The sequence below is a fragment of the Rhopilema esculentum genome, chromosome 18, assembly GCF_057945365.1.
Source record: "Rhopilema esculentum isolate cy_ngs chromosome 18, ASM5794536v1, whole genome shotgun sequence".
Classification (NCBI taxonomy): domain Eukaryota; kingdom Metazoa; phylum Cnidaria; class Scyphozoa; order Rhizostomeae; family Rhizostomatidae; genus Rhopilema; species Rhopilema esculentum.
Genome location: NC_142832.1, coordinates 3,470,692 through 3,485,752, shown reverse-complemented (window position 1 = coordinate 3,485,752; position 15,061 = coordinate 3,470,692). Strand labels below are relative to the sequence as shown.

General features: G+C 36.3%; 2 protein-coding genes across 2 annotated transcripts in view; one reads left to right on the top strand and one right to left on the bottom strand.

The window, feature by feature from the left end:
• LOC135680888 (cadherin EGF LAG seven-pass G-type receptor 2-like) overlaps positions 1–6,746 on the top strand; it is a 30,832-nt gene extending 24,086 nt beyond the window's left edge. The window contains exons 11-19 of the mRNA XM_089113841.1: positions 126–296; positions 891–1,019; positions 1,658–1,822; positions 2,644–2,849; positions 3,498–3,627; positions 4,510–4,817; positions 5,244–5,312; positions 5,685–5,753; positions 6,024–6,746. Coding sequence (XP_088969967.1) covers positions 126–296; positions 891–1,019; positions 1,658–1,822; positions 2,644–2,849; positions 3,498–3,627; positions 4,510–4,817; positions 5,244–5,312; positions 5,685–5,753; positions 6,024–6,138 — 1,362 coding nt within the window. The 3' untranslated portion in view covers positions 6,139–6,746. The remainder of the gene's footprint in view (positions 1–125; positions 297–890; positions 1,020–1,657; positions 1,823–2,643; positions 2,850–3,497; positions 3,628–4,509; positions 4,818–5,243; positions 5,313–5,684; positions 5,754–6,023) is intronic.
• LOC148958080 (uncharacterized) lies at positions 6,174–8,983 on the bottom strand. The gene has a single exon (XM_089113858.1). The coding sequence runs from the start codon at positions 7,098–7,100 to the stop codon at positions 6,174–6,176; it is 927 nt and encodes a 308-aa protein (XP_088969984.1). The 5' UTR covers positions 7,101–8,983.
• Positions 8,984–15,061: the final 6,078 nt, after the last annotated feature.

Genomic DNA, 15,061 nt, shown 5'->3' with positions numbered 1-15,061 from the left:
CATTAGCTTTTTTCAATTAATCCCCATTTCAAGAGAACAGATTTTTTTTTAAATAATATAGTGTCGTTAGCATCGGAAGTTTATCACAGGAAATGTGTTTCGTTAACTTCTGTCTACAATCTTAGGCCAAATCGACGCATCATAAACCAGCCAAGGCCTTGCTGATTATTTACATCGATGACATCAACGACTATGGTCCACAATTTGTCAAATCCGCATATTTTGCTGAGGTCATGGAGAATTCGAACATCGGCGTAACGGTACTGAAGGTATCTGCCACTGATGCTGATGCAGAGGTAGGAATTCGTAACTTACGAGCAATAGGGCGTAACTTGTAGGCTTTGGGACGTAGCCTAGGAGTTACGGGGCGAAACTGGTGGGCATTGGGACGAAGTTTACGTGTGGAAAAGCGTAACTTGTGGGCTTTGGGACGTAGCCTAGGAGTTACGGGGCGAAACTGGTGGGCATTGGGACGAAGCTTGCGTGTGGCAAAGCGTAACTTGTGGGCTTTGGAACGTAGCTTACGTATGACAAGGCGCAACTTGTGGGCTTTGGAACGAAACTTATGTGTGACAAGGCGTAACTTGTGGGCTTTTGAACGAAACTTATGTGTGACAAGGTGTAACTTGTGGGCTTTGGGACGTAGCTTACGTGTGACAAGGCGTAACTTCTGGGCATTGGGACGAAACAGGGTCAAAAGCTCTTACATTAGGCTCTTGTCATTAGGTTCCAGGACTATTTTGATGATAACTTTGTCAGTGATACCTGGCAATGTGGGTGTTTGCTCGTGACGACGGGTGGTTTTGGGCTTTAACGGTAAAAGGGCGTACCTTGTAAGATGGTCGTATATTATTTGTGCCAAGAGTCATAACATCTTCTACATTTTACAGGGTGGCGAGAAAAGCTTGATATCCTACGAAATATGGAGGGATGATGGAACCTTTGGTATAAAAAGCGATGGGGTAATTTTTGTTAATGCCACGGTTGATCATGAAGAAAACGCACTTTACAACTTCGTGGTAAGAAACTGTTTGAAAAATTCACTTTGAAATCAAAAGCAACTTTAGGTTTAAGAAAAGTAACAGCTATAATAAGGATGAGAACTAAGCAAAAATTGAAGAGTTAAGAAGGTGTACATGCTAGATTTGATGGAAAGTACGGCAAGTTTTGAGTTGATTAAACTTAATCAATAACAGAATTTCTATTGACATGCGGCATCCATAATGTGCTCGCCTTTCTGATTGGACCTTTTCGATCCACAATTAGGTATATATATTATCTAGCATTTTCGATCATCATTCTAACGTCTTGAGAAGTGTCAGGAAAAATCTTAAGTATGTATAAAAGCTGTTACAAGTATGTGTGAAGAAGTATAAGAAAACGGAAATCATGCTAGGGGCCAGGAAGGTCTAGGTACCTGGAACCAAAAAAAAATAAAATGTGTGGTTTTCAAAGCCATTTTCAAATTCTGTACCATCAAAAGTTTTTTGCAAATCATATGGCGTAATGTAAAAGATTTTTCTTAGCAGTATTCCCAACCCTGCTGGACGAAGCAGAAAGTTCTATTATAGGGAAAAAGATCCAAGATTGTCATTTATAACTTGTTATTAAAATGTTTTATAGCAAATAATTCTACACTTATGTCTCTGCTTTCAAGGTAATCGCCAGGCAGGAAGACAAGCCACCTACTTTCGCTCATGTTACAATTCGTGTTAAGGATGAAAATGATAACAGCCCACAGTTCATTTTCAAAAAGAAGCAGGACAAGGAATATTTTGGCACAATTGAAGAAGGAGCTCCGGCTGATGTACAGATATTACGTGTAAGTCTCCAAAGTACAGACTTTTTTGTTATTAATACTTGTCTACACAATATCAAGACAGTATATTTAAGAAAGTATAATTTATTGATGAGTACATTTAAGCGCAAAGTATTATGATAATGATGATAGTATAATAATAATAATGATAATAGTAGCTTCAACAATTATTTGCTGGTTTCCCTGCTTTTCCTGCCTACAAGAATGAAAAAATGTTAAAAACCTAGTTTACAATTTGCAGCTCAAATGTGTAAGTAATAATGATAAAATATGAAATAAAAATCGTGTTAAAAGAACTAAAAATTCTGTGATTGCCATTTCCCCTTACTTTGTCATAAAAACACCCCCACATCGTTTGGAATCTGTTTTCTCCCCGACCTCTGCTTCAACTTCAGTAGCACGTAATGTGATCACTCAGAGAAGGGATGCAAATGACCAAGTCAAAAGTCCAGTCATTACCTCATTAAGGCTACAAATAGAATCGCCATAGCGAGGGGCAATTCACTTTTGTAAATAGCTTACAAGATTTCCACGAAAACAAAAGGATTTCCAGGGATTTCAAGATAAGCAATAGGATTTCCAACGAAAGTGTAGGACTTTTTCATGAAGTGATTTCTCCCTCGGTTTTAGAAACACTTAGAAAGGATTTTACCCACTCCCCCCTTCCCCAGACAAATAGATTTTCTTTCCACTGATCGTACCAGCTGATCATTGTGCAAATGAACTTCTGGGTATAGAATATGACATGACAATATGAATAGATTTGTTTTAGCTAGACTGAATTTCAATATATTATTACTTACTTTACCGATATCCGCCAACAGGTTCTGGCAACTGACAAAGATGCTGATGTGAACTCTGTTGTGACGTACAGTATTGTCCCTGATGCAAGTGGCTACTCTAAGAAATTTCGCATCGATGGCAGTACGGGATGGCTGTCGACCGCTGTGTCTCTAGACAGGGAGGAAGATTCTAAAATCAAGTTGCTAGTCAGGGCCACTGACAATGCTAAATGTTTTGAAGATCGACGGTAGGTTTCTTGGCATTAGGTTCAAAGTAACTGAATCCTCAATATGATGATAAACCATTCATAACTCAAAAACATTTCATTCACAGCAATAATTAACTACTACATTTCTATTTAATACTTGAACCACAAATAACAATTATTTTTTATAAAAAAGGAAAACTACGTACAGTAGAAAGTTTGGTATGTTTGCTGTCAAGTGTCTAAAGTCTTCATACAAGTGTCTAAAGTCCTAGGACACGAGAAAGGCTGCTGTTTGAACACATAATATTTTATTGAATGTGTAAGATATACAAACAAATTTGCTGTTCACTATTTTATGCTTCTTCATTTTCATTTAGGTCATTTAGGAACAATGCTTTGAAATAGTTGTTTTTGTTATGCTCTAGATTTGAGTTTTTTGATGGCCTTTGTTACGAAACCATGAATTCAACAAGCTGGAGCTCTGATGAAGTACCGCGTTGAAAACCTTTTCTATTGGTGTCAAACGTTGGGAAAATTATCAATTATTTTGATAAAATTGTTTGATAAAAGTTCTCGACTTAATTAAGCGTGACTTTTGGCAATCACGTAGTTTGCCTTTTCATCAGAGTCATAAGTCATCCCGTGATAAACTGTATTTAAAGGACTTTTTTTAACGTCTTTTTACAGCTCTGCTGATGCAACGGTCGAAATAGAGGTTATTGATAAAAATGACAATGCTCCAATCTTTGAAGAGACTAAAATTGTTGTGAGGTTGTTTCAAGATGTCAGACCACATACTGTTGTTGCCAATGTCAAGGTAATTTTTGCATGCAGGAATTCATTCAATTTCAATTCATATTCATTTTAAAAGTTTCTTATAACTGAAATGTATTCAGAAAGGAAAAACACTTCGAGAATAACATCCTCACTATTTTGAATTTTTACATTATAAAAGAAAACAGTTGTTACCAAAGTATTTCCAGGTAAGATCTCCAGTGCCTATATCTCCAGGGCCTAGAATTTGTAAATGTCATCTTGCTACCGTCAGTATAAATATTCAGTAATTGTAATTTTTCATTCGAAATTCTTATTATTTGAAATGTTTTTCCTTTTTTCCAAAAGAGTGGGGGTAATGGCTCTTCTTACATTCCAGGAAACTCTGCTCTATTTTTATCAAATCAACATAACCCTTCTCACTTCAAATTTTTTAGTCATATTTCTCTTTTACGAATATATCAATCATCATCATCAACCGCCATTATCAATCCAGTCGAATCAAGTGTATTCTTGCTCCAAGAAACTTAGTTTTTTCCTTACCATACCAATGTTATCCATCCCCTCTTGAAATTTGTGGATTTTTATTCCTCCCTACAATGCCTGCCAAAGTCCTTGGAACACCCTCAGATCTCTGTGAATTCGCGTGTCCCCTTCTATTTCCCATGTCAGCAAGGAGGGTGTTGCCCCCTTTCCCCTCATACATAGTGGTTCGCTAGCTGAAAACCATAGCTATGTAAAAATGTATCACTTGTACATGTAAGATTATTCATATTTCCGTGGCACAACATTGTACAAGGAGGGGAGGGGATGTTGCAGCTCGTGCACAACGTAGATTATAGCAAGTGTTCCAAGACTTTTGGCAGGCATTGTAGTTTATATTTTAAAAATACCCCCATGATCACGGTCCTCTTTCTCCCTGCAGGCAACCGATCGTGACGCAGGTCGTTTCGGTACTCCAAGATACTACATGATATCAACGAACAGCAGATCATTGTTTCTACTCAATACAAAAACAGGAGCAATAACAGTTGCGTCTTCTCTTATGCCGTACGCTAACAGTACGTTCAATATGGTTATCGGAGCTAGGGATGATGATGGTGGGGTTATGTCGAACAAAGCGAAGCTGAGTGCTACAGTCATCTTCAAGATCGAGCCTGCAAGTGCAGATGTGCTATGTGTTTCACTTATGAGTGCATATTTGATGGAAATTAAGTCAGCACAGTTTAAAAGGTATGTTTATTAGGTATATACGTAGTTTATTAAATAGAAGACTTTAGAGTATATATAGAGTTGTACATGCTTTATGAGTTGAGGAGTAGGCCTGTTTTAATTGCTATGCTGTGTTCAAACCCTGTACGGTTATTTAGTAACCCTCTGAAAGTGCTGATCGAAAAGGCTTCAGACTCAAAGCATAAACACAGAACTCTCCTTGTGAGTATTATTAACTAAATTGTATCATAAGACTTAACTAAAAATCTGGCAACTAAATTTGATATTAAGAATTGAAGTCTTAGATAAGAGTAAAAAGTTATATCAAATGTCACAAACTATTTGTTGGAGTTTGATTATACTTGCAATGTATGCCTAGGAATTGCCAAGTTTTTGTTATAATCTGTGCGTGAGTAATGCAATTAACGAAGTTATGATATCTTCCAGGCACCTTCAAGAGCTGATTGGTCTGGACATCGAGATTGTTGAGATTCTTCCTCGAGAAACAAAAAAGGGGTACGTTGATGTATTCCTCCCCTCATTTGTTTTTAACTTGAAATTTTTGTAATTTAGTATTTTTAGATTGTGGTAACTATCAGCCGAAAACTCTCACTAGAGTCCGATATTTTGGCAGATTAGCTATTTCAGAGGGGGTGTCCTTTTAAAAATATTAGACCCATCACTTTAAGTGGGTATCACTCTGCACGAATCAAAATAAGTACATATAAGCTGTAATTTGTTTTAACCAAAACAAACTTTTTCTGCATTTCAGAGGTATTTTAAATTGTACAGAAATATACTATGGTACATATATATAAATAAGTATAAATACTCTCTCATACTAAATTTTGTTGAGTCTTCTGCAAGATCTTTCTGATTTCTATGTAGCTGTGAAATCAAATTCAATGCTTACAACAAAACCACCAAGACGGTTGTCTCCAGACCTGCTGTCTTAAGGTAAGCTTTTTGATCAATATTTCTTTAGTTATGAGAAACAGATTGGAGGGTGTAGTAAATGAAACATCAAAACGTGCAGAGTCCAAAAAACGTTATGGTTCCACGGCTGTGAGCGGGGGAAGGTTATCAAACGGTGCAGTAGTTTGGGAAAGCCAATACATAATGCCATCGTGAAATTGTTTTGTATGTGAGCAGTATTTGAATTATTTTTTTCAGTAATTTCTTCTAATATACCCTACTAAAATTATACTTTACATGATTTCGTTAAAGGATTTATCACAGTCTTGGGGAGAAGTTAACAGATGAATTCAACTCAAAATGGAACATAACAAGATGGAAAATCCCCGAGTTCTCAATTGAATGGAAGATCTCTCAGATATTCTAGTTTTGTCATAAACGGTCCTTCCAAAATATCGCATTTTATGCATGAACCCTTTGATTCGTGGTAGCCTCGCTTGTAAATCGCTTGTAAACAAATTCGTAGTTTTTCAGCCTCGCTTGATAACATCCATGTGACCAGTGTCCATTACGACTGCTTACTAAAGCGTTTCCAACAGCAACAACATCTTCATTTACCGAAATGAAGTCAACAAGCCTCTCTAAATCTGCATGTGAGTTCCAAGTATAAAGATCTCGAGCTAAATATACAAATGGCGTAACAATTTCATTCATGACCTTGTTGATCATTGTAGACCTAGCATAGTTTTCATCGTTACTTTCCATTGTCAATACTTTAAGATTCTTATCAAATTTTCTTATCTCTTTTAACAACTTTACAGTTTGCCTTCTAGTCAAATTCACATTGTCAATAATTACCGTAACAGATTCATGCAAAGGAATTTTTGAGCAATCGATTCTTTCAAATTTTCTGTTAAACTTAGGCCCTGTACGTACTTCAGGACAAGAGTATATTGTCCTGTTTTTCCTGCTCTCGGCTTTATAAGGCTTTCCAAGGTCTAGTTTGGCCTCAATAGCAAGCAACATTCTCTGGAATTTGTCGTATTTTTCTTCGATTTTCTCAGCTGCTTTACCCTCAACCGAAACACGAATATCAATCAAATCTAATACCAATTCCCGCAAACTCTCGACAACCTCATGATTGGTCACACAACTTTTTGCCTTTCTGGTATTTCCATTAAGGCCCTTTTCAGTTGTAGACTCGTTTAAAGAGTCATCTCGTAGGTCAGGTATGTAACGCGTGATTGTATGCTGATAGTCTTGCAGAAGCGTTGTATCCTGGTTGAAATCCCACAAGACTCCTTTCTGTTTATAAGCACACATCAACATTAGTACAGCAATAAGCAAAACCAAGAGAAAGTGCCTCCTATATCTGGTCCTATGAGGCATCGCAATCCATTTCGTACCTTTAAACTTGTGTATCCAAAGACTAAATTACCTTTGAGTTTGCTTCTTGCAAAGAAAGATACCTGTTGATACTTTTCCTGCAAAAATTGTATTTCTACAACATATCAAGACTCTGATATCTTAGGCCGTAAGATCAAAGACCAGCATGCACGAAACTTCTGGTAGGTGAATGAGCAGGTTGTCCGAAAATTTCTGCAATGCCACAAGCAAAGCGAGGCTTTAGCTAATGGCGAGATAGAGGCAAAACAAAAAGGAAATCATTCGAGTAAAAGCAGGCCAAATCTTTATGATTTATTACAACTTAATTTTCTATCTGACCATGTAGGTTTGTTTTCCTGACCATCTCACCGGCCATTTTCTCCACTTCTGACGACCCTGTGCTGTCCTTTCGTACTCTCTGTTGTTTAGGCTAGTCCAGCTTTCAATATTTATCAACCTTTTTTCCCTTGCCTCGCTTGTCACTGATTCATCTCTTTTAAAGCTGTTTCTAGATGTTATTTTGTTAAATTGACATAAGTACCCACGAATTCTACTTTTGTTCTTATTATTCTCAAAACCTTTTCATTGGTAAAGTTCTTTCTACTATATTACCTTAATTCTTTTGATGGTCATTATTCCATGCATGTCCACCAAATGTCTTTGTCGTATTATTGTTCAATAGTTCGTTACAAACTTTATATATTCTTTGTTATATTACAAACTACTTAATTAGCCACTCTAATTTTCCCCCTTTTAAGCATTGGTCTCATTTTGCCACAGCTGTCGTGTTTGCAAGAACTTAACAATAAACAAGTAACAGTCAAATCTTTTTGACCTGGTTAAAGTGAAAATAAGCTTAGAATGTTTAAGGTACAGGGATTTTCTTATGGGGCGTTTTTAGTGGTGAGTTGCACCCGAAAGCATTTCGTAGGTGGACGGTTTAAAGTGATGCATTCCTGTTTTGATTTTTGAAATTTCAGAGTTAAAATGAATCATTTGGCCAATTAAGCAACAATGGAAATATGCATTATAAGAATAGACCCAATATCAGCCAAACGAATACAGAAACATTGGCTCATGGTTGAGCGAGATAACGAATAAGATTTTTTTCAGGATTGTGCAGCATATGACACTTTCAAAAATCTCGCTACACATACATTGTTTGAAAGTTATGTTACTGCAACATATCTTACCTAAACACGCCAGCTAATGACAATGGAGATTTACTTGGCCAGAGTGTTGCCAAAGCTATCTTGATATTGAGACTCCATGAATTTTCCCGGTGCGTTTGTCTTTTTAGAAACATTTCATGAATTTGTTTTTTTTCAAGATCGATTTAAAATTATTTTGTCTAGGGACATCGTATTTGGTTATTGACTGTAGGTACCATGAAAACAAGATATTGTTTGTGTGTCATCTCGCGCATACAAATTTGAATGAAAGAGGTCAAATGACATATTTAAAAAGGGACTTTTGATGTTTAGAAACCGAGACTTTCTTGATATTTTTTAACAAAAAAGGAGGAAAATATCCTGAAATTTAATGACCATCACGTCATTCTATTTTTGTCCTTACCGTTCTCAAAACGTTCTCATATATCATATGTTTTCTATGATATTTCCAAAATTATTTTGCTGGTTTAAATTTCCACCTACATCAACTGAAATTTATATGTTCTTTGTTTTTTAAGAAGTAGCAATTCTAATTTTCCTCTTTTGAACACTAGTCTAATTTTGCCACGCGGACTGTCGTGTTTGCAAGTCTTTAACAATAAACAAGTAACAGTGATATCTTTTTGACCCAGTACAAGTGAAAAGAAGATTACTTTGTTTGATATAGATGGATTTCTATTGGGTGAATTTTCGGTGGTGCGTTGCACCCGAAAGCTTTTCGTAGGGGGATAGTTTAAAGTGCATTCCTGTTTTGATTTTTGAAACGTCAGAAATTGAATGAATCATTAGGTCAATCAAGGAACAATACAACAAGCCTGTTGAAGATACACTGGCAGTGACTCTTTAAGAGAGGAACGAAGTGACGTCATCAACAAATCTATTTTTAGAATTGTAGAATTCTGACTCCATGTCCTATAAGAACACCGCAAAATACCTTTGAATATGCAATATCAGCTCAATCTGTTCATAATAGCCTGGGACACGGTCAATATAGGACTCAAGTTTTGCAAATGGATTGCTGTTGTTTCGGTCTGGTTCATAGATTTAAGAACCAGGACCAAATTACAATGATTTAATGGTGAATCAGCCAGTGCTTATGTGGCAATACCTCGGCCGATTTTCAACAGATTTAAAGGATTTTGCACATTCAGAACTGTATTTAGTTTATGGGGTCAGATTGCTATAATTCTAAATATAAATTTTTGATAATGTCGCTTTGTTGCTGTATAATCCAAACAATTTCAGGATTGTGTAGAATATGAAACATATAAATATGTCACTGCGCATGAATTATTTGAAAGTTATGTTAATACAAAATATCTAACATACATACGCCTGTAAACGACAAATGAGGTTTACGTGGACAGAGTGTTGCCAAAGCTTTCTGGACATGAAGACTCTTTGAAGTTTCCCGATGCTTTTTGTCTCTTAAAAACCATTTTGTAAATTTTTTTTTCACATTTGGTTGAATGTTGTTTTGTCTAGGTGCATACAGACGGTATGATTTGAAAAAGATATTGTTTGTGTGTCATATCGTGCATACCTATTTGAATTTGAGGGGTTTAAAGAGAAGTTTTAAACTGGACTTTTGATGTTTAGAAAACTAGATTTTCGAAGAAAACTTCAGTTGAAATTTTATGGGTGTGGCGCTCAGTGAGGGGATGTAAAGAGCCAAGTTTTTATATATGGCAGATCAAAATGTGAAGGGGAAGGGAGAACAGAGAAGGGAGGACATTTTCTTCCCTCATTCTCCTGGCATAACTAAGATGGGGATGGTTCCTCATTTTGGCATAACCACCGTGATTTACCGAGACTTAGGCAAGTAAGGTTACTGCAAAAAATCTGCAACAAAACTAATGCTAATTTTTAAAACAGATGTAGCTAGCAGCACACACGTTAATGATATTTGTGTATAAATCAATAGAGTTATAAAATGTAAAGACACACATTTTTTTGGATTTTTTTGACGTAACACTGTGGAATACGTCTAAATATACAAAATCAGTTCAATTTTTCGAAAATTGGGTGAGATATGGCCGATAAAAGATTTGCAAACTGCCATCTGATTACTGTTTTCTGGCTTCGTAAATAATAAATAAATATAGACCAAATAACAGTGATTTCATTGGGAAAGAACCCATGCTCATGTTGCAATGTCTCTGCCCTTTAGTACCACATTATACTGACTTTGCACATTTAGTGCTGCTCTTTGATGATGCTCATTTCATGATGCTCTTTAAGATTATGGGATCAAAATCAAAAGATCCTAGATAAATATTCTTTTGAGACGTCATCACTTGAGTACTCTGTTTGTAATAATGTTGATATTCTATAAGTAATATATTTTAATACTTTCGGCTGATAGACAGAAAAACGCTTCTAAATCAATAATCCTGTTAAGGATATCAGTTCTATACATTTTGCTTCAAAGAAATATTCTTTTTGTAGCTGTGTGAGAGAAATATGTTAAAACGAAAATGTATTATGATCATAAATAACATCCAGTTTATCATTGAGACTATTCAAATATCATGGAGCGAGTTGTTGCCAAGGACGCTAATAGTGAAACGTCACCAAGGAAATGTATTCTAACCATCAGCAGGGTAAGTGTATACAATTAGCAATGGCTTGCAAATGGTCTGATTTCATTAAAATATTAGTGCTTCCCGGTTACCGAAGTATAACAAGATTACCTTCACGAAGGAATTTTACAAGATTAGCGAAAATATTCTAAATTCTCTTTTGGGAATGCGAGTTACCAAGCCACCCTACGTTGTCATTAGGTACTAGTTAGACGGATACTGGGTAATGTTCTAGTGGCTCACAAGGGTTGATGTTCTTGTGTCTCAGTAATCCGAATACGGAGATTATTCACCGGCCTAATCTCTATTTTCAAGTGGCCAACCTTGAAGGTTCATCTGCACAACTTTTCCTGATGTTGATGTAAACATGCGTATTGGTGTATGTCATTAGTCCATCGTCCGACCTGGCATTACCAATGAATAGTCCACCAATCTTCTTTTCCATTCTTCAATAAGATAAAAGATAGTATTATCTGAACCCTTTAATACCTAGATTTAATACCCCTAGTCACCCTGCCCTCATGCTACTCTGCTCTTCATTCACAGTTTTTTCCTTTCTACAGTGGCATTTTTGCCGTGTTACATTATAAGAGTTCATCATGAAGTTCAATGAGCTGTTGTGTGTCTATCTTCACTACTATGACGAGTGTCTGAAAATTTAATCAACCGTATGCCGCAGTCAACTTCTTCTAACAGCCTGAGCAGCAACTCGGGCCATTTTACTATGTAAACATTTTTTCTTTCATAGTTAGAAAATTTCTATTTCTTTGCATAACTCGCTCCGCTTAGAACATGCATGTTTGGAACTTAATTTGTTGATTTTGACATGTAAGCCTGTATTTGAATACATGAAGAAAATTGTGTGCCTTTCTCGCAAACTCAAAGATTTCATTATACGCAAATACGTTGTTATGACATAAAGACTGAAGCTTCTTTAACAGTGCCGTCGGAACGAAATTCATATTGGGAGGGCTGCCCATTGTTTCATTTCTCATTCATTACACTGTTATAAAGGAAACATGCTGCAGTTTGACAATTATTGGGGGCTCCAGCCCCTCGGTTCCAACGGGCCTGCTTTACAAGATTTCAGAGTACTGGGTGATACGTCACTCTTCTACGTGTAGAAGAAATCTTTGACGTTTTCTGATTTCGGTACCGCTTGCGGTTAGTCAATAGATATGTTGTATCACAAGCATATTTCCTCATGCCAATTCATTTCACAGCTGCCACATTGTTTTATACGTTTAACACCTAACACCAGCATTGCTGCAATTTCAAAATTATGCCCCTGTCAGTATTCTGATATTGTATGTAAATGGAAATATCTTGTAGTTGGACGCAATGCTCCAGAGATCCTTTCGATAGAAGCCATCTAACGTTTGCTCTCAATCAATATTGACATCACAGTATTTGCTTAGTTTTCCATCTCAGCTAGTCATCTCTTACATTTAGCTCTTGAGCAAAGTTTATAGCTTTTAAAGTACACAGATTACTCCACGTCTGCGTAAATTTCTCATCCGTTATCAAATGTCAAGTGTTCGATAAACGTCCGATTTTTCATCCCATTTTAATTTTTTATGTCCCTTTTCAAAATTACTGGAAATTGCCAGATTTTATGAATACATCTAAAATATATTATTGCATCTGAAAAAAAGAGGATGAAATATATCATTATATCTGAAGGACGTAGACACAAGAAGATACAGTTATTCCATTATCGAGATATTTTTAGCAAGTTCTCGCTAAATAGTGCGTAAAACCATCTATGCTCGTAATAAATAGAAGTGTGCCTCAAGAGGAGCCTTGGGGTACCACGTATTTGGCATGTTAAGTACAAACTATTAAACAAGCTTCATTGAAAACGGTGCCCAAGTGTTGAATTCTTCAGGTCTTTGATTGAATCTTAACACTACTAAGTATTTTTATGAGTCTTTCTTTATCGCACCACTAAAACTTACCAATCAAACCGACCAGCAAGAAAAACAGGCTTTGATTTTGATACGCCAAATTGGTTTTCTGTTTTCTAATCTTTTCACATGTTGCTTAAAGTACCCATAGTTAGACGGTTATTTTCATGTTTTACTTTTTTGACGCTAGCATGCCTGCCAGCAATCATGATTTAGGAACAGAAGCAATTTAATAATCAAAATCTAACAGAGTCGAAATTCCTTAGTCTAAAAATAATGCTTAAATATTATAATCCACGACAGGACACGCAGCTCAATCCCACGCAACAATGTTTCATGTTTTCTGCCCATCTCGTCAACAAGCTTAAAGAAATGCTGAAAATATTATCCTACAGCATCGTTGCGCCAAACCTGTTTTTAGTCTTCTGGATCCCTGCAGGGGAGGTCCACGTAATGTTTTGCAAAGAATCATTCAAGTTGATGCCAAGATAAATTTTGACTGATGTTTTATTCTGGTTATTAATTCTTATTTTCTAACAACATGAGGTCTACAATAACTGATAAATAATTTCTTGGTAATGAAATCTGAAAGGCGGACTGTCAAAATAGAACACAAGAATTCAGCATGCACGTTTTTAGCTGTCAAGTCCTCTCTTTCTGTTTTTCTGGTGTTTCTACATATCTTAATGTTTTTATATGTGGTTCGATTTGAATTCTGAGAAGGTAGAAACTTCTGAATGAAAATCTTGTGTGGTTTATCAAGACGATATAAAACTTTTGGATTCTTTGATCATATTTATATACAAGCTAATTTGCTTTGTAACCAGAATAATATGCAATATATATGGTGAAGAGTCTAAACGGATCGTCACATATTGCTGCCTCTGTTATTGCTTCAGCAAATTTGTAAAGCGTTTATCTAATTTTCTGGCCCAGCTTTTTAGTGTCAACCAAAGTTTGTTTCCAATATTACAGACGAAGTTACTAAATTCCCTACTTACGAGATTACTTTAAAACATTGCAAGGGCGATACCAAGGGCGGTAAAACATCATGACTATCTCAATGACATTACGTTATGTGAAGATGGCTCAATGGTTAGCGTCTTTCGAGTCCCTGACATTACCAAACTTTCGTCCACAGTAAGGGGAGTTCCAGGAATAAGACTCACGGGGTGTGGTCACATCGAGAGGAAGGACCAGGACACCGCTCGATAACCATAGCTTTTTAGTGTTCTAATACTACCTTCGGTTGCTAGGTAACACAAATATAAAAATAAAAACGATTATATAAAGAATATACAACTAAATTACAAAAATGTCAACTAAAATAATCTACTGAAAAAATTGGGTGCAGTTTCACATTTGTTGTCAGGTTAGCATTATACCGAGTTTCAATGATTTTTAATTTACTTCATATATGATTATGATCAAACACGAAGCAAGCATGATCATGATTGAAGCCATCTCGATGAAAGCTGTCCTTGTTATGGGTGTGGTGGAGGGAGTGAATGTTGAGTATGACATGTCTCGAGAAAATCCACCATTGTTCATCCTATGGTGACGTTTTTGCAGTGCCCTATAATCTATTTACATCTACAGTTAGCAAGTTCTCCCTTCCTTCAATCAACGATCTACGATTTTCAAAACCATTCTCGATAAACTGTAAAAACAGGGCGTGTCCTGAGTGTAGTACTTGCGATTCCTTTGTTTTCAGTGACCTGTCTGTAGGCCATCAGACCTTTGACAACAAATTTTCTGGTCTCTGTCTTGACATTGAATAAGGCGATATTTTAATGCGAAGAAAATGATTTCTTTTTGCAACGTAACAGTTGCAACCGCTGTTGCAAAAACTGACTTCATGTCCAGACGTTTGAATACAGAGTTCAAACTCACAAAACCGCACAGAAACAAATCACTCAAATGAACCGACTATGACCCGATAGAAAGAAATTTTTAGACGCAAACTCAAATGACAGTCCCTTTCTTTTATTCTAATTACACCGCAGATTTCGTACTTAATGGCACCTTCAACCCCTTTTTCATTCTAATTCTACCACAAATTTGTACGAATTTTCTTACATGATAAGAGATAACCTTGTAAGTTCCATTGAAGTCTTTATCGTTTCTGTTGGGCTTCTGCAAGGTGACGCGCTCGCTCCTCTGCTTTAGATTGAATTGGTTGATGTTCAGTTCACATATGCTGGCAAAAGAATAACATTTTTTTTGTAAGAACATTAGAATGGTCAAGTCCTAGACTCTTGGAAAAAGCTTTGAAAAGTTCTTATTGTGTTCTCAATTTCACA

Bases quoted from the DNA above. Each gene is read 5' to 3' on its own strand.
- LOC148958080 (XM_089113858.1), bottom strand. From the start codon at position 7,100: ATGCCTCATAGGACCAGATATAGGAGGCACTTTCTCTTGGTTTTGCTT.